The sequence below is a fragment of the Haliotis cracherodii genome, unplaced genomic scaffold, assembly GCF_022045235.1.
Source record: "Haliotis cracherodii isolate W230 unplaced genomic scaffold, xgHalCrac1.p SCAF_8, whole genome shotgun sequence".
Taxonomy (NCBI): Eukaryota; Metazoa; Mollusca; class Gastropoda; order Lepetellida; family Haliotidae; genus Haliotis; species Haliotis cracherodii.
Window position 1 is genome coordinate 15,415,546 of NW_027266341.1, and position 26,135 is coordinate 15,441,680.

Genomic DNA, 26,135 nt, shown 5'->3' on the forward strand with positions numbered 1-26,135 from the left:
AATGTGTGTATTTTAACCTCGACAAAATCGAAATAAACGCCAAGACTCGAATAACATACTTTTATCTCACATATTTGATTTCAAACGGTAAAAGAGGTGATCTTTTATATTTTAATGTCGACAAAAATGATCCAAAAAATAACAAGTATTGAATGCGGGGTCACGACGTTGTTGATATGTTAATAATGTTATGCGAAAAATATGTAAATTTACCAGACAGGTTACTTAAAAGCAACAGACAACGCTATATCTGCCTATGTTATGACCGACAATAAGTGACGACCTGTTCACGTCTTCACTCGTCCTTGTCGTACACCTCGTTATTGTGTGCAATCTCACAACGTTAAACCGGTTTTCCACGTTATAAAGACATGTAACTTCCAGTAGATTAAATATTGATAGTTCTGGGCATTTTAACACTGTTCTTTTAAAACGAAGTATTTATGATATTGTTTTCTTTTCAGCGTCTCTGATGGCTGAACGATTCTGAATGTCCAGATTTGGATACCAAAGGCTCCAAGACGCTGTCGACTCCCAGTCTGTCGCGTCCCCCCCGACTGATTCAATTGTGGTGTTAACGTCTGAATTTCGTATGGATTAATTACCGTTTTTGGAATACAGCTTCAAAATGGAAAGACGAAATACGGTTGGTGTATCCCTTCCCAGAATTCCATCCAGTGTTTTGGCGGGAATCAAGAACCAAGTCAGACGAACTCATTCGGATTCAGTTGTTCGTTCTGCTGAGCTAGGCCGAAAGCCAAGGATGGTTTTTTCTTCCCGCAATATCCGGACCAGTTTTAGTAAAGGCGATAATCTTAGTGGCAGAAGAACTGTGACAAAAACATTCTCTGACAGGCCAATTTCAATGTCGTCTGCGAACACGAGTGTCTCGAACTCACACACTGTCTCACCTGATGCGTCATTCTCATCTGTGTCTCTCCGAGAATTCGAATCCCAAACCCTCACATCTGACCCCACCCTCCAGCCTACAGACCCTCCGCCCTTGCCAAACGAGGATGACACAGACATGACTAGCGACGTCATTCCTGAAATTAACGAAAACGGTTTTGACAGTGAAAATCGGTCGTCCACAAAATCAGTATCCACTCATACTATTACCGAAACAGATTCACTCACGACCAAGATCCATATGACTGAGAGCTCTTATCCTGTAGCGGACACAGACATGGATACTTCCGAATATGAGCCCCGGGAATTTGAGAACATGACTACGAGTTTGCCCACCCCACCCCCTTCGCCCCCACCCACTGGCCATGACGATACTGACGAGGTAATGTCGTATTTTCTAAACACTGTTTCCAAGGGATATGATTCCCCGACAACACTGTCCTTGAAGTCAACGTCGCATACGCTTACAACGCCACCGCAACCCACACCTGACAACGACAACGACGACGATGACGCGGAAGTAACGTCATACGATTTAAAATCTACAACCGACATCTTAGACTCACTTTCGTCTTTCCCCGTAGCAACTGACGACATATCCGACACCTCAACGTCACCCCCACCGGCATCAGACGCAGATGTCCCTTTCCAATCTACCCCTCCCTCCCCACCACCCCTCCTACCTTCGTCTTCCCCTCCTGATTTCACACCTCCTCCAAGTCCCGAACCCCCCCTCAGAACGTCCTCCCGAAATGAGACAGTAGAAAATCAGACGTTGTCTCTACATGTTAAAAGACCTCACTCCCCAACATTGGAAGATTTTAGCAATGGGATGGCGGGTGGATCGAGCCCGCCAGTGAAGAAACTGACAGCGGTTTACCCTCAGACGTCTCGACAACTAGCCCAACCGCCATCTCCTCCACCGCCCCCACCACCACCATATATACCACCGCCACCCCCTACACCACCAGCACCACCCCGACCTCCGACTATAATTGTTTCGGGGCGTCCAATGGGCGGGTCTCTAACCGAATCCGACGCATCATCTGAGTACAAATCTGAGGATGAGACTTTGAGGTATTTCAATAAAACTGTTATCGGGGAAACCACTATCAGTTCTGACAACAGCAGTCACGTGGATGAGTTGCACGCACTGTCTCTTCCCAAAAATGATTATTTCGCTAGCAACAGCATCGACACGCCGGAACAATCCAAGGGACATAACTCCTCCAGCCATGATAGCGTTGTCACCAGTCCAAGCAGCGGTTTGAAGGTGATTAAATGGAATGACCCCCTTAAAACCACACGTTCAGCAATCAAACCAGGCACTGTTGATGAACTGAAACAAATATACAGCAAGCTAGGTGATGGTGAATTTAAACCGTCGGCAATAAAGAAACGAAGGAAAGAATTGTTCAAAATGACCAAAACGCAGCAAATGAAGCGTTACAAAAAGGTCATTGATATGTTCAGCGCTGACGAAACAGACGACGCCCCGCTCAGCCCGACACATACAACCACACCGCTGAAGAGGGTGGATGTAGTTGAAATGTCGGCTAACGCCGTTGTTGGCACCGACCTTAAAGTGGACAGTCCCGCAAAGGTCAGTGTAACAGCTAAAACGAGTTTGGAACCTGCGCCCGTAAATAATGATGCTACGTCTACAGTTGGGTCTGATAGATGGGAAAATTCAGAGAATGATGATTCCAACCCTTACTCCCGGGCTAACATCATTGCGTTTCTGAACAGACGCCTGAAAACGATGCACGACAATCAAAAGAAGGCTTTTGAAGCTACGAAGAAGAAAGAAGAAACGAAGACGTATACAAACAAATCTGAAGACGGTAATTTATCTTTGCCGAAAGAAGATGAGCCTGTTATAGAGTCAACCACGTTTACTTCCACCGAAGAGCAAAGAAACTCTTACAGCGAGCCTTCTGGGGATGAAGAAGTGATTGATAGTCGCAGGGAAACCCGACTTGATGAGCGACTTGACGGCGAGAGTTCGCGGAAAAGCATTTCGCATGGTCACGTGACCGAATCAGGTTCACAGCGGGGCGAGCTTGCTGTGTCGTCTGCTTCAGATACTCCGATAGGTTTTGACAGTAAACAAGCTGAGGAGGTTTCGGAGGAGCAACCACCTGGAAGAGTAGACGCAGATTTGAAAGCAGGCGACAGCAAACCGACGAAAAAAGACACAGGATTTCGTAGTTTATTTTTCGACGATTATCCCGAATCTGACTCAGAGGTTGAACCTGTGAATAATGAAACATCCCAAGTAGGTACAAATATGAATGTGAGATCTATTCACGCGTCTGAACTTAACAGCCAGGCAAATACGCCTATGCTTTCAAATGGTTTTATGAATACATCTTCGGGATATTCATCAAACATGTCGGCTGCTATGGGTGAAATGCAAAGTTTTGATATACACAGCCGTGCAAGTGGACACAGCCGTGCATCGGAGCATAGTCGAGTTTCAGAGCATAGTCGAGCATCGGGACACAGTCATGCATCAGGACTCAGTCGAGTGTCGGGACACAGTCGCTCGACTAGCGGAGCATCAGGACCACGCGTTAACACTGAGGAAACGAGCAGTGGTGTTTATGTTGTTCAGGACAATGTTGGGGATCTGTATGTTGTTGAGGATGTCAGCGATAAGCCGAGGCAGACGGCTACATTTGATCAGTCAGGCATGGTGTTTACGTCAGGTGATGTAGATACAAGTCACACTTTTGACACAGGTCAGAGCAGCCTCCGTAGTTATGATTTTAATACACCAGAGTCAACAAGGATTTCTGTTGACAGCTCTGATTTGAATTATGGTAAAGCAAAAGAAGTACTTTCCAACTTGTTTGACAGTTTGAACACGGCTGATCGCGGATTGGCCGTGACTGATTTCCAAAACGACTCAGTAGAGCGAGGCGATGTGACAGTGAGCGGGATAAGTGTGATTTCGGATCAGGATGTAGATAGCATGGCAAGTCAAGCGAATAATCACACTGCCGTGGCTCTGAGAAGTGCAGATACCGATATGGCTCTACATGAAGATGTCTATAAAAAGACAGTTTTGAATATTGTGACGGATGAACAGGATCGCCCTCTGTGGACCGAGCAGACGACAGACACACAAGTCAAAGCGTGGATGGAAAACGGCGACGAGGTACAAGTGGGGGGTGACACTGGGTACAGGACAATAACATTGGCATCCAATGGCAACCAGGCATTAGCTCTGATGACGCCAGCCCCAGATTATCCAGCAACAGACACAAGGCAGATTTCCACATATAATGTGTCACTTGCAAACAACCACGGAGGTGCTGTCGCTGCAGCTTCTGTTGAACCTTTGATTCAGGACGTTGCAACAGGTGTAACAGTTACAACGACGAAGTCGACGGTGATCGGCCAAAAGGTCGATATGATGATCGATGTCCCCCAAGAACGAGATATCAGATCGGAATGGAATCAAAATAACAGGACGGTTAATTCTTTTCGAAATAGTTCTATGAATTCAAATGACAGTATTCACTTTACAAACGGCTATAACAGTGACTCTAGTCAATCCTCGGATGGAAGACGAGGTACCAAGTCCTACAGTGTCAGGCAAATCAAGAGTTCATCACTGGATCGTGCAGATTCGTCTGCAAGTCGAGGACGAACTCGATACATCACACGTATCGACTCCATACCGAAAGGCAGTCGTCCAAATATTGAGAAGACGTATTTCACATCAAGTGACGCAGTAACAAGCAGGACCAACAACGTGTCTTTTGGAGACGCAGATAGCCAGTATGGATCTCAGACATCTAAGAGTACGTCAGCGGAAGCTTCTCCTCCTGGGGAGAGTCCTCGGTATAGAATGATAAGATCACCAATCCGCACCCAAACTTCACCGGAGAGACGAACAATCTACGAATATGTAGAGGACCAACCAACGAGGCCTGACTTTTATCAACACAAAGCATTCAACTACGAAGAGTCTGTCAACAAAGACGGAGATTTATGGCGTGTCAGACACACACCCAGCACTAAAGTGTATAATGAACCAGTCTTCAATTCTCGCGATAGTAGAAGTGATCGCAGCTCTGAGCGATACAAGGTCATTACGACGATACCCGCCGAAGAGCTGTTCAATACGGACAGGACACAGGACGGTTTTTATAGAACCCGTGATTCATTTGGAACTGGGAGTGAACAGAAGCGTTACAAATCAGTTACAAAACTGGAGGTTACAAATGACAGGCTGTCTCCCGTCAGAAAACGCCGACATGGGCCGAGAAATCTTTCTGATTCAGAAGACGATGAGCACACTAACACAGGCGCGAAGTACAGAGTGTCAAATATTAGAAACGAAGATGCACTAACAAGAAGACAAATGGACCATACACCAGAGATAGACGATTCCCAGCAGGTATATAGAGTTACCAGTGTGACCCCTTCTGACAAATCTATGAAAGCGCAAAGGAGAGTTACAAACAGAAGTTTATTCGGTAGCAGTAGTACAGATCCACTAGTCGACGATGTCAACGCTACACAACCTGAACATAACTACCGAGTGGCAAGGACATCCTCATCGGAGGACTTAATTGTGTCGCGGAAGATCTCCACTCGGTCTCAGCAGCGGGACTCGAGGTACAGAAGGGTGGCAAGTCCGACTAGATTCGACTCTGGTTACTTTGACGACTCACTAACACGCAGGGAATCTCCATCCCACACAACTGTCATACGCGTCGATCCCGGCCCGAGACGAGGCAGGTCTGTTGACGCTTCTACGCGGAACTCTGTGTACACAGTGATGAATGTGAAATCAGAGGATAATCTGACAAATGGCAGCATGTGGGACAGCAGGGCTTCGCCCACCCGAGGCCGGAGGGGTAGCTATTCCTCAGACTCCGATGAAGAGAGGAGAGGAAAGTACCGGATTACATCACCCAAATACCGCAGATCCTCGATAGAACGTGAATACCCATCGTCTCCCGTGCAGGGGCGAAGATCGAGAAGAGATGAACAAACTAAATATTATGTTCAGAGGACACTTAGCCCAAGTCGCGTGGAAGATAGCGAGCCTGTTATGTTAAGTAAACGGGTAAGGTCCATATCTCCTCAGCCATATTACAGCCGAGTGTTGAGTCAGCCGCAATGGCATAAGAGCTCCGTTGACATTAACAGACGTAATTACTCTACAGATTACACTACTAACCAAAGGAGCTCTTCTTTTGCAAGCCTGAGTCCTGAAAAAGAATCTAGAAGTTACGTTGCCTTCTCCGACAAAGATGATTACAGGCCTGTTGGGAGATCCAACTCTCAGAATTTTAAAACAGAGAAGACGTTCTTCCTCAGATCTACCTCTCCATCTCCACCCAAGACTAACAGGAATATCTCAAGAAGCTTCTCACACGACATGACTGCCGATTCAGGGACGGGGACCGAGATCGTGAGCTCCGACAATGAAGGGAATGGAGAATACGCTCGTGAAGAAAAGGTTAGGAGAGTAGAACAACAAATATACACTGTTCGCCGGGAACCATTACATTCAGAGATACCAGACGAAACAGAAGACCTGAAAGTGGAAAGGGGTAGAATTCTAATCAAAAACAAAATTGACCCCAGCAAGGATGAAGATGACTTTGATGACAATTTGAATTTGTTTGACAATGAGTTCCATCTTCAGAAGGACAATCCTCTGTATCAGAGTGACCCTGACCTTTATAAGAAATTCGAGGAGGAGCGGGTTGAGGAGGATGTCCACCAGTCGGAGTTCAGGAGTAGGGTGAACCAAGACATCACCTTCGACACCGTGGATAGGATAGCACATCAACACAGGAGCAGCAGCAGAAATGGTAAGAACATTCCGTTATTATGAAACATCCTTGTGTAATGCACCCGTTGAGGTTTGGGGGCAGAACAGGTCCCCGGGATTTAGAAAAAGAGACAACTATCTGGATTGGGTGGTTAGAATGTGTGACCTCATAGTGTGCCACGATGGAGTATAGTTGCTCATGCTGTCAATCACTAGTTTGCAAGTCCAGGAATGTATACATATCACCGCGATACAGCTGGAATATTGCTGACTGCGGTGTACAACAATATTCATTCATTTAATGAACCCACTCGGTAATATGAATGACTACAGATATAGTGTGTCATATTCTCTAGTTAACATTCATGTCTCACTGTGTATGATCAGTGAGGAGGATCCCCGCTTCCAGTCCTATACTTGGCCCTTTCCCACACCACCCGATTGACAAACATTACCATGACTAAAGCGCCCCGAGGTTGTTGTGCAATCAGTTCTTCATTTCTAATAAAGGTGATTAAACAGAACAAAATCCAGTTAAAAAAGGGGGAGTGCCAGAAGTATCAAATTCCCACATCATGTATTAATGAAACTGTGTCAAATTGTGTAAATGTAACACGTGAAACACCTATGCGCGACCTTTCAGCTCACAATACAATACTTTTCTACTTGAAAATTCAAATGGAGTTTAGGTGTATGCAGTGAGTCTGAATGAGAGGTCGTTTGCGGATTTGCAGGCTATATTCAGTAGGCAGATGTCACCGTTGTCAGTGTAAAACTCATTCAATGAACGTGCATATGTAAGGTTGCGAGGCGGCCATTTCTTTTCAGAAGGATATTCTTTGAAAAATGTTCAAATCACGAAAGCAGGTTAAGAAAATCATGCATATGTATTCGAATGGCTGTTCGTGAGAGTTATTTAGAGAGCAAGCATGTCGTGTTGTACTGCCATGTATTCAGCAAATCTAAAGTCAGACTGGTTTAAGAGAAGCATGTATATGTGAACGTCTACGTCCCAACATATATTTGAAATGGACGCTGTGAATAAAGGTTTATACGATTATCAAGAAACATACATAGTTACAGATATAGGTTTTCTGTTTAGCAGTATGTTTTACTTTTTTGGACTAGTTATTCGGAAGACTTGTCATTTGAATGAAGCAGAGCTAACAAAATATGTCTCCTTTCAGTTAGGTCTTATCTTTATCATGCTAATGCATAACGCCCGTTGGAGCGTTTCGACATGATTCCTTTCAGTCCAGTACAGCTTTATTCAAGCTTACAGCATTGAATATTTCACTTCAGCAGTTCGACGTACACCATTTGTAATAAGGTCATATCTGCTGACCTCACTAAATCCGACACAGTTCAATTTTCAAAGGGTATAGATATTCCCAACGGCAACTTTGTGTTCACCCCTTCAACACGCCAACGCTTGAAATAATCATTATCATAAAGCTATTGGATGAAGGGAAATGTAGGTCCACGTTCAATGTATTTGTCAATCATATTTGAATATTACTGGTATCTCACAAGTTGTAGTTTTGATCACCACAGTGTCATGGATACTTTTTAATGTGGCAGCTCAATCCCACACATATTTGAATATCATTTGCCATTTCACAGTAGGGCAACGAACGTTTTGGCCTGAGGCGATACATTCTTTCGCATGGTGTTTGTTCAGTATTCCACGTTTATGATTTAAATAATCTACAATCTGTCATCAGGTGATAATAGATGAGGAGCAACCGTTTTATTGTTCATGAGACAATTATTTGTTATATGCTGTGAATAACAAGCAATTCGAATGGATGACAACCTCTTTATTTAGATAACGATGCATGGGAATTGGGATGTATTTAAATATTATGTGTAAAGACACAGATTGGAAGAAAGAAAAACGAAAACATTATGTAGATAAAATAATGAAATTTTAAATTAGGACCTGTCCTCTTATTTGTCCACGTGATCGATTGCCTGCTCCTTCCATTCCTAACATTCCAATCAGGGTGACCTGACAATGTGGAGATTTATTCGTCTCATATAACTGGGTCCCATAAACACACACAACGTTATATCGGAACACGCCCTACTTATATTATCTTAACTAATTGTTTGAAGAAATGGTTTATATCTATATTCTTTGAATGACAAGATGTGCTAGTTAGGTTTAGCTGGTATGTTCGATGTTGTTCAACACATATTTGCAACACAGAAGAGTAATTACGAACATAATAATTTATCTAATTTATTTATCTACATGAGAAGCTAGGCTCCATGAAGACGACAGTATGGTAAATATTTCCTTAATTGAAGATATCTTGAATATTGTATCAACCACATGAGAAATTTAAGGATAAATTTGAACATTGTATCTACCTGGTGAGGAAAATTCTTGAACATTGTCTAAACCTCATGAGAAGAAATTTTAAACATTTTGTCAATCTCAGTAAAGAGAAATCTTGAGCATTGTGTCAACATCATGAGGAGAAATTTTGAACATTGCGTCAACGTCATGAGGGGAGGTCTTAAACATTGTCTAAACCTCAATGGGGAGAAATCTTGAACATTGTCTAAACCTCAATGAGGAGAAATCAGGAACATTGTCTAAACCTCAATGAGGAGAAATTTTGTACATTGTGTAAACATCAGGAGATCTTGAACATTGCGTCAACCTCAATGAGGAGAAATCTTGACCATTGTCTAAACCTCAATGAGGAGAAATCTTGAACGTTGTCTCAACCTCAATGAGGAGAAATCTTGTACATTGTGTAAACATCAGGAGGAGAAATCTTGAACATTGCGTCAACCTCAATGAGGAGAAATCAGGAACATTTTGTCAACCTCAATGATGTGAAATCTTGTACGATGTGTCCACCTCATGAGGAGAAATCGAACACGTTATGTCCACGGATCAGGGTCACTGGCCCATGGTGAAAGGTGAATGTAGTAATTATGTTTAGAATGTAGGCGGTATTCGTGGCTCTGATGATCACACGGTAGCCTGTGAAGCATGGCTAATCATGAATTACAGTCCAAATGTAGTAGAAATATCTCTATATCCTGGCCTTAAAATGGGACTCAAATGGAACTCATCTGTAAGGAAATGACACCACGGATAACAAATATACACGTTAAGCGTAATCAGTTACGGTAACATACACTGACGAAGAATTCAAGCCTTATTTGTAAACACTGTAATTCCTTGTCTCCGTGAGTACACTAGCTATATGGCTGCCACTATTGGTACCGGTAGTCTAATGCCTTGGTGGGTCTGTGTGGTCAAGAAGTTGTTCCATAACTAATATAGACACATCCAATCGATGGCAATTTTCAGCAATCACGGGCATATATGTTTCAAAGAACTCCGTTCATTCAGCGGTAGAAAGCCAAACACTTCCAAGGCAAAACTGAATATTATTATCGCACTGAAATAAGTTTATTAAGAAAAATACTACTCATGTGTCAAGACACTTGTACCTATTGGAAAAATGTGTCGACATATTGCAATGATTATGCATGTTATGGTTTTATTCTGTAACGTGACATTGTCGCATAATAAACATAAAGGAGTATTTTTGATAACTTAATTCACACTTTATCATAGAAATAAATTATCAGTTGCAAAGGTTAATTCACAGGAATCACTATTTTCAAGACCATAAAACAGCCGACATATTGTTATTAAAATAACCCATTTTCCAGCGTTTGATATTATTACTACAGTAATCCACACATCCTCTCCCTCTAGTCAGTATCATTGCTTTGGTAACACATCTGTGGGGTTGGGTGATAGAACTTCCAGGAAAGCAAACTACCATTGATAGCAACCAAAATGTCGGGTCATTGGTTGATAGAACTACCATAGCAACCAACATGTTGGGTCATTGGTTAATACAACTACCATAGCAACCGATATGTTGGGTCATTGGCTAATATACCTGCCATCGCAACCCATATTTCAGGTCGTCGGTTGCTAAAACTACCACAGCAACTAAATCGCGGGTAATCGGTTGCTAAAACTATACTAGCAACCTAAATGTTGGGTTATCGGTTGATACAACTACCATAGTAACCAACATGTTGGGTCATCGGTTGATACAACTACCATAGCAACGAACATGTTGGGTCATCGGTTGATACAACTACCATAGCAACCAACATGTTGGGTCATTTGCTAATGTACCTGCCATCGCAACCCAAATTTCAGGTCGTCGGTTGATAAAACTACCATAGCAATCAAATTGTGGGTCATCGGATGATAAAACTACCATAGCAACCAAAATGTTGGGTCATCCGTTAGTAATTGTCCTATGGCAACCCACATGTCGACTCAGTGGTAGATAATATAACTATAGCAACACGCTATCGGGTCAGGTGTAGATGTTATCACCATGGCAGCATAACTGTCAGGTCAAAGGTAGATATAGATACCACCGTACGACGTCAAACAACGGACATACAGACAAACCTAAACACCAAAGAAAATACTGATATGACGAGAAATCTAAATACCTATACCAACAAAATGCTGGTTCCTAACTATGTTATTGTGAAGCATCCGTTGTGGTATAAATCACTGTCACTCATAATGTATATACCATATTGACAAATTCTTTACTGCATGGTCTATCAAGAACGTGTCTTTGACGACCTTAGGAAAATAACCTGGGGCTCTCTCATCAATATGATATATATATATAGGTTACACAAACAGGGTTGTTGGAACAGAGATACCCCAGTGTGTACTTCTCATATCAGGCATGGCTCACTGGAACCCTGGAACATATATAAAAGCATTAAGTAAACTGAGAACCTCTATGGTACACATGTGTGTGCGCATATTTAGCACGGTTGGGTATTTGTACAACACACCTGATGAGGCATGGGGCCACACTAGAGGTCTTACTACGTTTACTCAGAAATTCTATAGGAAAGGAATAGCTTTCATTTGTAAAGGAAAATTTCGCATTCACACTTACGATGAGATATGTTTGCAAAGGGATTGTCAAAATGCTTTAGATTAAAGTTGTATTGGTGTCATTCACACCTTCAAGCTGCACGAGTATGTAGACAAAAATTAGAATCTTCACCTGTTACACTGAACACAAGTTTATGTTTAGATCAGATGGTGCATTAAAAATGTATTTGTTAAGTTAGTTTTTAGACTAAACAAATGTAGATTTTGAATGGGTTTGAGAAACAGAAACACCCAAAATAATGTATCAATGAGACACTGAACAGCAGCGAAAGGAATTTATTACCTTAAATCTTCTTGCGGGGAGTAAACTATCTCCTTAATTAACTCAGAGATAAGCAACATGCATACATTTGGTACACGAGGAATACTGGGAGTACTCGTCCTACTGGGAATGTAAACAGGGTCCCGTTCTTCAAAGCGATCTCAGATCTGCGACTGTCTTAAGTCAGTGTTAAGACAGCGTCTTCTCTAAGACTGCTTTGTGTGACGGGGCCCTGATCCATACATAACTATATAGCTATTACCTTTTTCAATGTTAAATATTTATCTGTAATAGGTTTATATTTATCACCCTTTTACCTATTTATGCCTAAATTGTTATTGATGTTCCGTCATGCATATTACCAAATGCATGCATTATGTCCGTCTACAGTATGTGAAATCCTTCTCGTTGTCATATGGATCGTGAATAGTTTTCTATGTCAGGCGAACCGCGCACAGCACTTTTAAGTTAATCAGATAAACACCAATGTCCAGTCGAGCGTTTCATAGTCTCACTGACCGCTCATTTATCACGATAAACGTCCTGTGAGACTTTCACAGCCTCTGGGAATACTTAGTAAGATATAAAAATGAAGCTGTCACTCATACAGCCTATTGTGACAACCCCAGTATGATGAAGTGTAATGCATGGACGGTGACGTGTACATTGTTGGCGGTACTATGAAAGCTCCTTGCAATTGCATGCAGTTACGTCGTGGCTGGCTGTATCTCGATACATCTCGGCGTATGTCGATGTCAGCCACTGACTAATGGTCGTAGTTGTGTAATGTTCTTCGCAGGAACCTGATGCTAATGTTAGTATAAAGTCATGTAAACACCAGTCTAGCACTTACGTTGTGGTAGGTAAATGTGTCTAAGTGGTCCACTTACATTGCGGATTAGTATCTCGAGTAAAGAGGGCTGTTGGTTTAAGTTGGGAAACGTGTACTGCAGGTCGAAGTATTCATGACATGGCCTTTAATGGCCTCCGTGTGGAAGTAATTACTGTATGTCTTCAGTACTTTACCATGCTTGCTATAAAATATCGCCATACCTTGTATGTAAAGTACAATGTTTAACAATGTCAAAGAGACCAGGTACTATAAGCGTACACTTAACTTTCGTTTTTACGCACGTTGTTATTCTTTCTCCCTTAACACTGCAGTACGTAAATGTTTAACAATTTCAAAGACACCAGGTACTATAAACGTACACTTAACTTTCGTTTTTACGCACGTTGTTATTCTTTCTCCCTTAACATTGCAGTACGTAATTAATTAAAATACGATTCAAAATTCGACAATGAAAGAGCCAAGAGCAAACGAAACGTGAGAGAAAATGGTTTTCACTTGCAAGGGTTGGGGGAGTCTGGAGGAATAGGGTCTAGATAATTGTTTTCAGGGAGTGAAAGCGAGGTAAAATCTGACAATTACTTAAACTTTCAATTTGTCCAGTCGATTCCTGTTGGAAATGCTTTCATGAATGAATATGAATTCAGTATGACTATTCCAGTGTCACCTAGTCATATTTATGGTCTTGCAATGCAGCAAGATGGTACAAGTCTTCAAATTAAACTCTACTTTCGTCAATGTTCGGGATATATATATGCTAATCACGTTACGCACCACGTATATCTCAGTACTCTTATTTATACTTAATGGTCCGTTATACAGCCCAAATCTATATCCCCCTGCCAGTGGTTATTTATCAGGATTGTGTACATATATAGAAAGACAGTTTAAACAACAGTGATACACAAGTAGGACATGTCTGGCTTCGAATCTGGCGTTTGCTTTTGCCTTTTGAAAAGAACAAGGTGTAAGGCCTGTCGAGTTATTATTCATATCAATGCATGCAGGACACTAAGGTGAACAGCTTGTATAGCGTCACGGTTGATGGAACAGGGGTATCTAGGCAATTTCAGTATTGTGATGTTATCCCTTAGTCACTTAATTTACCGTATTTCTGCGCTTAAATATATGTTCGTGATACGCCTGAGTAGGTGGGGTTTGGTCGTGAGTTCCTATATGGTATTGCAAATAACGAATGTGAGGAGGCCATACGGTTTCTGAATAGTTGCATAAATTTATTTTCAAGCAAATATCATTATACATGCCATTCACTTTTATAAAAGTCATGACACTAGGTGTTCGTGAAATAACCTGCATTCGTCCAGTGTCAGATAGCGCACGTTGGTCAGTTGCATTATTGTCTGCGAAAAACGTATCTACAATAGCTAACGGCGTATTCATTCAATCACCAGTGGTCATATATTATCCTGCCGACGACATCCTGACCATTGACATCTTGAACATTGACACCTTGACTATTCACATCTTGATCATTGACACCTTGACCATTTTCACCTTAACCATTGACATCTTGACCATTGATACCTTCACCATTTTCACCTTAACCATTGACATCTTGACCATTGATACCTTCACCATTGTCACCTTAACCATTGACAGCTTGACCACTGACACCTTGACCATTGTCACCTTAACTATTGTCACCTTGACCACTGACACCTTGAACATTGTCACCTTAACTATTGTCACCTTGACCATTACCATCTTGACCATTGACACCTAGACCATTGACATCTTGACCATGGACACCTTCACCATTGTTACCCTGACCATTGTCACCTTGACCATTGACATCTTCACCATTGTCACCTTGACCATTGACATCTTCCCCATTGTCACCCTGACCATTGTCACCTTTACCATTGACATCTTCACCATTGTCACCTTATAATATTAACCATTGACATCTTCACCATTAGTCACAACGATGCAGGAGTTACTCTATCGGCAACAAGCAGAGGTGTCATTCTTTTTGGCTACTTGGCGACTCCTCACAACACGGCGCTGTATGGAGTTGACGCCTAAGTGACGATGCAGTGATGCATCCTCAGCAAATATTTACCACGTATTGAAATTCCACAGCAGTGTTAGCCTCATGTCAGTAGAAGAACGCGTCAGCCTATTAAAGTATTTCATTAAGTTGAGGTCCTGTCGGCTTTCAAACACCTTACATGCGCCCACCCCATTTACATAGCGTATTTTTATGGTTACCATGACAACGACGCGCCGCCCACGGCTACGAATGAAGGCTACCCTCTCCTGACTCGCCATCCATGTGGAGAGTTTGCTGAGAGCCGACAGGGCGAAATGTATACGTATATTGTAAGAAAGTCAATAACTGTCACTCCAGATGGCTAGCCAATCTGTATGGGAAGGGGAGGATGATACACACTACGGGTGGCTCAAGCCGGCCTGGCAAACACTGTCACTGACCTCCGCTTTAAGAGGTTGACCTCAGAATATTTTCCATACTAGACTTAAAGTGCGAACAACCATGAGCAAGGTGACATGAAACTGCTGTATGTGTACGACAGTGCCCTCTTTATCTGAGACACCCCCGTGAGGATGATACACTGGCGGTAATAATAGCTCTCTCTCATACACTGGTTGCTGCATACTAGGAATAGCGAGTGCTTTGTTATTGTTTATTTTTTGTCGTTATTGTTAACATGTCTGCAAGCGTTTTTGCTTCTGAATTTACAAGCACATGTTTGTGTTTTGCTACTGGATCTATACCAGTTGGGTTTGCAAAGAACTACTTCCAATATTACGTTGAGGTTAACAATAAAAAGTAACCTTTTGTTATAACAAACGTACGCGATTGTTGATCATGGAGAATGACTGGCCTAGTGATCCTAAGGCGTGTGCTTCATCTGTGGCAGGATCTGCTGAACGCGGGTTCGAATCCCAGGTGATGAAATTTGGGAAATGACAGTTTAAGGTAACAGGGTCATGGCATACCCACTCTTGTGAACAAATGTTAGAATTAACAAACTGCACTTTACAAACCTGTTGTCACCAGAAAAGAATAGCGCGAATTCTCTCGTCGTCACAATGCATTTCACAACGGCGAGAATGAATTATGTGTCAAATGAATGTCGGGAAATGGCAGTCGAACTATGTATGCAATCTTGTCACATCACTTCAAATCAAAGGCATTGCTTGCGACATTGGCTGATGTTTTTATAATGCCATACCTTTTGAATGCATAGAATATGTTTGGAAGATAGTTTTAGTTTAAGTTTTCTAGTTATACCAGTAATAATAAGTTGTGTTATGATAAATAAAAGCGACAAGGTCCTTTCCATCGGCATAAGGAATACCCACTAAAAGCAGTGTCGACTGTACAATTCCAATGTACCATGAACATTACTTACTATCAAATATCAACGTCGAAAACTAATGCTCACGTCATGTTTAATGTATTTAAAGGTGTTTAGAAACCAGGCTTGGATCTCTAACAAGAGTTCGCATAGGCTTGGATTGCAAAATATCGAAAATAAGCTAGATTTACGAAATGCTGCTAAAACTAGCCTAGTAATACAGATTGCATGTGATGTATATTTATATATGATGTAAAGTCGATGTCGACACAACAGAATTTCCTCTCACGTATGCCATTATCGTGGTTGTATCGCAAACACTGCTTCATCATCACCATCACAATGTACTACAGCCGTATTAAGTTATAACAGAGACAATGTAGCATTGTTATGTCTGCTACTTTGTTCACAGGAGGGGAATAGGTCAGGGCAATTTACACATACTTGCGACATGGGCACAGCTCATTTTCCCACCCATTATCGGCTAACCAACACGCAGCACACCATATGTTCTGTGCTACAAGACGTTATGAGCATATGTTGGGAAACGAAGCTCCGCCTATGCTAGGTATAACATTAATGTGTAAATAAAAGGGTCAAACCTATTCCCAATATCAATCTCTTCTAAAAGCCGATTCCTTTGTACGATTCCGAGTATATCATCATGGACCACTATGAATTAGTGATGACACCAGGTGTTCGCGAAGAGGTGAGTGTAGCCTGCCCGGACGATGGCACCTTCAACAAACACATGCATAGGCAAGTCAAGTGTTCACCTAAAAAGCATGATAACATCTGGTACAAATCGGGAATGTCATCTGACCTCATTATCGTCGTCACTGATGCGTAAAATTTGGAAATGTCATCCACATGGTTACCATACAACTTTTTAAAATCTTTGTTGAGGCCTTCAGTGTTGTAACCTTGATCAAAAAACTTCTGAACAAGAGTCGTATGGCGCTCTTTGAAATCTTGGTAGAAAGAGTCATACTGAGGCCTTGAATGATGTAACTCTGATCAAACAACTTCTGAGTGAGTGAGTGAGTATGGTTTTACGCCGCTGTTAGCAATATTCCCGCAATATCACGGCAGGGGAGACCAGAAATGGGCTTCACACATTGTACCCATGTCGGGACTCGAACTTGGGTCTTCGGCGCTACGAGCGAACGCTTTAACCATTAGGCTACCCGACCGCCCCTAAACAACTTCTGAGCAACAGTTAAATCAAACTTCTAAAATTTAAATGGTTCATGTAGAAGTAATGGTGCAGTTGTACGTGTTTCCTGTCAGTTCTGACTGATATCATTACCGGGGGCACGAGTGGACGGTCGTTTGAAGCGCCATAATTCGCTGTGCAGAGTTGCTCCCCTTGGGCACGCCAGAGACCTATGATTGTGTGTTCGAATTCAGGTTCACCCCGCCAATGTTACCAGGTTTGTCAGCACCATACCTGTGCTCGTAGGATTAACCAAAGTGGTAAACGTCTGAGACTTGCATTACCTCGAGCTTTGATCCCACATTCAGCTGACACGCCGTGATATAACTGGAATACTAATCAAAGCGCCGTCCAACCCAACTCACTCACTCATATCATTACGCCGACAAGAACATGGCATTTTTCCTGAATGATCTTTCTTTTCTGCCTTGCTTTTAGGTTTAAACGTCAGTGCCAAAGAGAAACCTCTGATATGTTACTCACAGTGAAATCTCGTTAACTCGAAGTGCTGTTAGAAATATATCGAATTATCCCTGGTACGAGACAAGGTGTCCACGTAAACAGCTGCAAGATTGCTGATGCGGCGTTTAGCAACAAACCCTCACTCACTCGAGACGAGTTGTAATGTTAGACATCAGTGCCGCTGAAGATCCTTGTCGGGATATTAACACTTCATTGTCTCAAATCATGTATCGAATAATTCGTAGCTCGAGACCCGCGGTCTGGTGATATGTCGTCCTAATGTCATATGCTTCTTGACGATAAATCGAGTTGATTATTTGAGTTTAACTTTATGCCCGAAACATGACACGGTAAACACCCCGTTAACCAGCCCATGCATGTCGGTGTAATGGATCGAGTGGTCGGACACGGTGATTTGGATGATTCGTGTCATCGTACCCTGACGGCGGATATCTGTGTTCGTAATATGAAGCACTGGATTGTCTGATCCAGACGTTTTTACAGGCCTCCGTCATATAGCTGGAATATCGCTGATGTAACCTGCGTGTGTCATTTAGATATAACCACATCAAGATGAAGAACTGAGATCGTAAAAGCAGTTTCACATCAAAAAACGTATTGTGGTGAAAACACGTTGACATTATGAATTTCAAGCAAGTGTGAAATATTGTCCTTGTTCAAACACCCCAGGTAACTTTCCATAGATGATATAACTTAACACAAATGTGTTGCCGCATTGTATGACACCATTGAGTGTGAACATGTTTTCAATGTTTATGGAATCAGGAATGTTTAGATGTTTTCTGGCAAGCAGAGTATTGTGCGATAAATTTGAAAAGTATAGTTTTAAGTATTAACATAGGTTCAGTTTAACGTTTTATGCAGCGTCATTGCATTCATCGTATATCCATGAGGATTAATATAGTACAGGCTGCGTCACTCTATACAAACCACATCCACATGCCTCGATTACGCTTCTCACAAGCCTTTTGTGACCTGCATAGGTTTAATACAGAGTGACATCGCCATGGAAATAACTCCCCACTGGGCCACGGGGTTGCCGCAAATGGCGGCAGACTTCATTACAGGTGCAACGAAGCATGGATGTGTTTATACAGTTGTGTTTGTCGGCTTATTGTCCATAATATCCTTGACCTTTGTTCTTCAATGTTGCATCAGGAGATGCCAGGGAGATACGATTCATGCTAAGATTCATATAGATAATGCATATATACCCTGCATCGCAGTTCTGGTAGGGATGCTATTATTTGACAAATTGCGTCCTCATTGTATGCAGGGGCTGCTTATGATATTCGAGTGTTGTTGACCGAATGGGCATGGTGATGGTTGGATACTTAAACATCAGGTTCTCGTCCAATTTGTCAGCCGTGCGACCGAAATATTATTAAAAACGAGACCCATTTTCTTCTCCAGTGCCCAGTCTGTTCAGTGCTAAAAGATAAATACTGACAAGAATAGTTTTATGTTTATCAAATATCTTTAAACAATGCAGAGTGGAGTAGTCTATTGGATAAAGCGTTCGCTCATCACGCCGAAGACCTGGGTTCGATTTTCCACACGGGTACAATGTGTGAAGCCCATTTATGTTGTCCCCCGCCGTGATATTGCTGGACTTTTGCTAAAATCGGGGTAAAACCATACTCACTAAACAATGCAGATATGTTTCTGTGACGGTTACTGCTGATAAACAAATGTATGTATCATGTGCAGTAGGCGTCTAGCTCTCCAGTACTGGAATAAATGAGTGATGATATGTGTGGCGGGTGCACCGGTGGAGCAGGAAACGCTCACCTTTTCGCGAACATCTGGTATCACCACTATACTGTTTGCTGGTGATTCGTAAACACATGCTCATTATGTAGTCGGAATCGTACAATCGACTCTGCTTTTGGCAGAGGTTTCTTATGAATATGGAAAGGACTTTATAGCTTTCTATTCATAGCATCGGCAGTTTGTAGAATAACCAGTGATACAGACATGTGTGTTACGTTCACATGTCTTCACTTTCATTAAGGCGTATAGTTATCTAATCATTAGCCTAATATGATGGGTGTTTAATGATATATTAGGTGAATAAGCATTATACGGCATTGTAATCATGGTTGATAAACAAGCGTTTATATAATACCACGAAGATGACTTCGTTCTTTAAGGTCAGCTGGTCTTCAAGTACTTTTGATAATGTGATAAGGTCATGGAAAGGACCAAGGTCGTGGCCAGTGGTAATTTGAGACGGAAACTACCCGCCAAGATCTTTAATACTAAAGGTAACCCCAGGCTACTCAGTCTCAGGTTCAGCTCACACCCGTAATGCCCTTACTCCGGCCATTGCGTTATCTCGTGACCAAACCCTTGAAACGTACCATGGCAACAGGCGCCATTTGTCCACTTGTCAAACTAGGTGTTAAACAACATTGTTGCTTTTATGAACAATTGGCAGGACGTCCCCGACTGAATAGATTGGCTATAATTTGAGGTATGCACTGTGCGAGGATCTATGTATATTGTAACAGTGCCCTGTGATATTTGCGGTAGACTGACACAGGCAATTGACACGGGGCGTGGATGAAGATAATTGTGAATGTATCAGGATCGACAAGGTCATCTGCAAGCTTTTGAAAACTCTGTTTAGAATTACCCCTCCGCTTATGTTCGGGACATCCTGTTTTGTTTCAGAAGGTGGGATGGAAATGTCAGAGTTCCTTTCTGACCAGTGAAGGTCATTACATACAACAGTGAAGCAATATAGGGACAGGGAGGGAGACAGCAATACACATCAATACACACATACGGTTTGGCTTTTGTCAAACCAAACTATAAATCATGGTGTCCTTTTAGTGTCGTGTAAGGTCAAACAAAACGTTGAATGAGTCATAGTGTCGTATATATAATCTCCAGAGCAATATCTAAACGAGGCTTTGGTGCGTACAGTCGTTTTTCAGTGATTCTGTTTTCTTCTACACTTTAATGATAATAAGGAAGAGAATTTATTATGGATGTCAGCTTCTTTATAATGAGAAACACAGGTGATGAAGGAATAAGCATATGCCCGGAAACGTCGTGTTCCTCATAATACACAAGTTAACATCCATACATTCTCTTCCTAATAATCATTGAAGTTTTTACTCCGAAATGCTGTGTTCCTCATAATAAAAAAGTTGACATCCATAAATTTTCTTCCTTATGAGTATCACTTCTAAATGCCTTTCAAAGACTTGATTCAGTGATAATGTTATGTTTATTAACACTGAATTAAAGTGGACAGGAATAAAATAACAACATCCCTCTTGATTTGAGACGTGCGATATTGTTTGTTGTGAATTTAGTTGATTAGTTCTTTAAAATGCATCGTATGTGGTTTGAGAAATTTATAATACATTTTTAACGGGAATCTATAATCAGTATGAAGACGGCCGGGGAAAGTCGGCGCAAGTAATGATGGGATTGGTAACCAGGATAAATGTTCATACAAGTATTGCATTGTAAATGTATCCCATGCAATACTGAACAATAGGCGACCCGTGAAGATCCGGGATAGAATAGGTCTTCAGCAACCCATGCTTGTCGTAAGAGGCGACTAATGGGATCAGGTGGTCTGTCTCGCTGACTTGGTTGATGCATGTCATCGTATCCCAATTGCGTATCCCCAATCAGTGGTTGTCATGATAAGGAGAGATGGTATCAAAGTGAATCCAAAAGTACCCATGACAGCCTAATGGCAGATGCAGTATATCTTGTCTATATTCTATATGCAACAGTCATGTTTAAGTGGAATATTCTCAACTTAAGTACATATTTACCGGAAGTGTTCGACAATAATCATATGATATTAGTGCATGACATTTCATGAAAGTGTCCATAATTGATGGTATCGTCATGTGATAGCCAGGGTGAGAACATGTGGTAGCGAGTTCACAAATCTGCATTGGCGTAAACTGAAGTGAATTTTGTTTCCATCAATCAAGTGTATGTAGAGCATTATATTTTCATATATTTTTCTAAGGTACCTAATTCGTTGCCTTCATATCTTAACATAAAAAGACCGCCTCCGTGTTATAACGGTAGAGCGTATGCCCGGAGAGGGGATGGTCGGGGGTTCGATACCCGACCTCGTCATACCAAAGACGTTATAAGATGGTACTTGTCGTTACTATTCCTGGCGCTCGGCAATAAGGGGCTAAAAGAAACGCTCGTCGGCTCGGAGTCAGTGTAATGTGTCTGAGTGGGGTATTCATGTTAAACTGCGGCATGGTATATCCGTGGGCTAGCCCTATAAAATCGACATCAGACATGACTAGTTCAAGTTCACACACACCTGCATGCACGTCGCTTTAGGAGTGCAATAATCGTGAACGCCAAATTCACATCACCTCACATCAAAATATGTAGTTTTTGATTAAAGGTTTTATAGAAACTACCTCCACTGGGTGGCGATATCCGGCTAAAATAGATCCCACGCACTCTTTTGCTTGTCATAAGAGGCGATTTAATGGATAAATACTCAGACTCGGTGAACTGGTTGATTGCGTGTCATCGTGCTTATAATGAAAATCACTGGTTTCTCTGAAATGTGTAATAACATTCTTAAACGTTTTGCTCTTCATTTATATCAAACTACCGAAACCTTGGTTTCATTCAAATGAATACATGAAACATGTATTGTCTGCTCTGTATTCAAAAAAAGATCATCAAACTGGCACAATATTTGTTGATTAAGACTTCGGCAACGAAGCACAGCGTTACTCTGTTTTACGGTAAAAGTTTACGAATAATTTCGACGTATGACAAATACCGATTCACAGACATATGTCCATCAACCCCTTTCCCATCTACCCAATCCTTGAAGTCACTTATCTATTCCAATAGTTACTTTTGTCAATGTTTTATTTGCAACATTCTTTCAAGAGATGTGCTGAGACTCACATCCCTTTATGTCATCAGCCTATACAATGACTTTCCAAGGTAAATATTCGTCAAACATCAGCCATAACACGTTTTTTTTCTGTTTCCAGCTCAAATAAGTACCCGGGAGGTGCCGAAGCAGAACCTGTCCACGTTGTTGCTGTCTCAGCTCGCCAACATCGACAGCAAGGACATCAGACAGAACATCGACGTGGAACACCACAACGAAGAGATCTACGGTGACCTTGACTTCGTCCACGCAGACGGATCTAAGTCAGGATCTGGAAACACAGACAATTTCGACGCCGTCAATGAAAAAGTCAATTTGACTTTGAGAGAGGGCAAAGCTTTCGTTATTATCAAGGTGATCGCCGAACGAGTTGTGCCTATTGACTACGAGTTCAACGTGTGGAGGAAGAGCTCCGCCATTGTCACTAGGCAGATTGAAATAGATCTTCTGGCAAACGAACAGCGCAGACGCCTTTACGAGCACGTCATGGAGAATGCAGGTGCACGTGGAGCAATTGAATCGGGTTCCTATGGACCACACAGTATGACGTCATCACTGGTCAGGAACGACAATGAACTCAGCAGTATGGACACGTTGAGGTTGTTTTCTCAGATCCTGAGCGTTACTGAAGGCCAGGGGGACAATGACGCGACCGCATATTCCACACGACAGGCTCAAGGTCGTCTGTCTAGTAGCGGTGCCCATGACATTCTCTACTGAGAGAACCAGAACGGTGCTCTTGACAGCTATTTGGCATCTGGAAGCACTTGCTACATTCCAGAAATAAGGCTACATGGTCTAACCCTAATATTTGATGTAATATACATCGTAGTGCATTTCAATATATACAAGCTTCCAATGCATTTATGCATTGTGCAGGAGATGATGTAAATGATGCATTGTGGAACAATTATACGTACAATACGTGTTCATCAACTTTCAACATTGTGGGTCTTATTCCTGATCTGACAAATCCTATCCGTGGATAGGCGGAGGTGACAATATAGTATCATCGGCTTGTGCTCTTCCTCCTGGACATTCAGTAGAACAGTGACATGATAACCATTTCTTGGCTCTGGGGAACCAACATCTCAGATGCTTTGGAACAACTAAGATTTGCCCGATCCAGAACAGATCTGGCGGAATGTTTTCAAGTGAAGTACATTTGGTCCAAGTTTGGTACAAAGACGTGAATCTGTTGAGTGCATGCTTTTAATTTTCGAACTCATTCGTGTTTCGTACCAAATGAATGAGGATAGGCTTCCAACATGTATGCTATTGTATGTACTAACTCAATGACAACCTTGACGATCCTATGACGCATGTAAACCATGTAAATATACACATACCGACGTAGCGGATGAAACGCCGATATTAGTGCTTTGAGGAAACTGCAAACGAACATTAAGTACACCTTGCAGTCCTTTGTGTAAAGTAGGGTCGGTCACCCACGCTGACTTCCGATTAACGACGGAAAGGGGCGAGGAATACCGACTTATTTAGTGGTTTTACTAGATGACACTGATGATGGTGCTAGGACTATTAACGAACTATGATGTAGTGAATGAATGGGGTTTTAACGCCGTAGAACAATATTGCAACTATGTCACGACGGTTTGTAATATGCGGTCGACCCTGGGCCAAGCAAACCAATGATCGATAGTGTTAGCATGACAGACACGTCCAGATAGAAGTTGAGACATGACCTTTACCACATCCCTCCTTCAGTACCCTCTGTAGAATGAGGTTCTCTGGTCCTGTCACACCCTGGAATCTACGATACGACAACAGTGTCTTGTAAAGTACCGGATGCTATCAATGTCTCGACATTGGACATGCTTCTCCCGCTGAAATGTAGCGCGTATAGCTTATGATACACTGTGATATTGTAACAATAATGTAATATTCATTTCTGTTACACGATGACAGCGTTACTTGTTTGTATATAGTGCAATATTTAGAAACTTGTATCCCAGGGACGTTGAATGTACATATGTAAATACTGCTAAATAAACCATGGGACACTTAATTGTCGAATGGTAACTATTGGCAAAACCAAAGGCTAATTTCAACTTACGTCAAGTACACTTTGAGAAGTTCAAAATCGAACTGGCTTTGTTTGTATATATAAATGTTGCCAATTAGTTTGCTACTATGTTTTAAAGAAAAAACATATGCATGGTTTGTAATGAATAATGATATGCTACATTGAAGTGGCAATATCATTTACGCAAATACCATGTCTTCTTTTCTTGTTTTGTATCATCATGCTTGTATAGTGTAAATTGCAAAGGGCTGCAATGACCCTCCTGTTTTTTATTTTAAGTTAGAGGTCACACTGTGTGTAAATGTTTGCGCGACTCGAAGTCCTTGAAACCTAACTATGCACCGTGAATGGCCCGCAGAATAGTTGGCTCTCCAGACAGCCTGTCAGACTAATTGCACCGCGTTGCCCAATTACTTGAATCTTGTCACAAGATATGCACCAGGTTGAATGGATAAACGTGCCCAAAACCACGTTGATCCTTTCGACTAATAAATAAATATCATGGGATAAATACTGATTTAAGCAAGTTAATATTGAAACATAAACACATTGCGGTTTATATTCAAATTCGTGTTTTTATAGGAATATTACATGTATTTAAATTGATTTATTTTCTGTTGAAATAATTAAATTTGGTAATCAGAAGTCATGGGAATGCGGAAATCAGGTAAAAGTATTTTCGTTAATTAAATTTTAAGTTGCTTTTGTTTCGCGTTGTCTCAATACTGTTATTCATATCAAACATATCTTGACCAAACATAGCTCAGAAGTACGAATTTTGTCCAAAGTGAAGTTTATTTAGTCAAGATGTCATTATCAGTCAAATAATCAGTAGCTCCTCATCTTCAGTGTGTCTTTGTGTGCATCTTGTCCTCCGAGATACAGCGTTATATAAACATCCTCCTTTTTCACAGGTGCAAATACAGGCAGCTCGTGCTACGTGGGCGCACTCTCAATGTGGTGATTAAGTTAAGCTTTCAAAGGAAACCAGTTTCTCGGTTCAGTGAGGATGAGTTTGATTTATTTTGAAATAGACTACAAAGCCAGCAGAGTCTGCAGCACTCCTCGCATACTTGTATTACCTGTTTGTTCACCTATTTGTACAATTTAAACACATCATCACAAGCATCATAAGTTGCACGCCATCTCCCTCCTCCGTCAGGAATGCAGGTCATACGTACACGCCGTTCATGTAACAAGCCAAGCCACCGCGACATACGCCTACAGTATACCTTGATATATATTCAACTTAAGATGCGTTCCATTGTCACTGTGATGGCGAAGAAGCCGCACTCGCTTTTATGCACATTCCACGTACAACTGGGCTGGTTGTT

General features: G+C 41.8%; 1 protein-coding gene across 3 annotated transcripts in view; it reads left to right on the forward strand.

Moving 5' to 3' along the window:
• LOC139450299 (serine-rich adhesin for platelets-like) overlaps positions 1-25,611 on the forward strand; it is a 61,492-nt gene extending 35,881 nt beyond the window's left edge. For all 3 annotated transcript variants that reach the window (XM_071231977.1, XM_071231978.1, XM_071231979.1), the window contains exons 2-3: positions 465-6,749; positions 22,855-25,611. In XM_071231977.1, coding sequence (XP_071088078.1) covers positions 629-6,749; positions 22,855-23,474 — 6,741 coding nt within the window. In that variant the 5' untranslated portion in view covers positions 465-628 and the 3' untranslated portion in view covers positions 23,475-25,611. The remainder of the gene's footprint in view (positions 1-464; positions 6,750-22,854) is intronic.
• Positions 25,612-26,135: the final 524 nt, after the last annotated feature.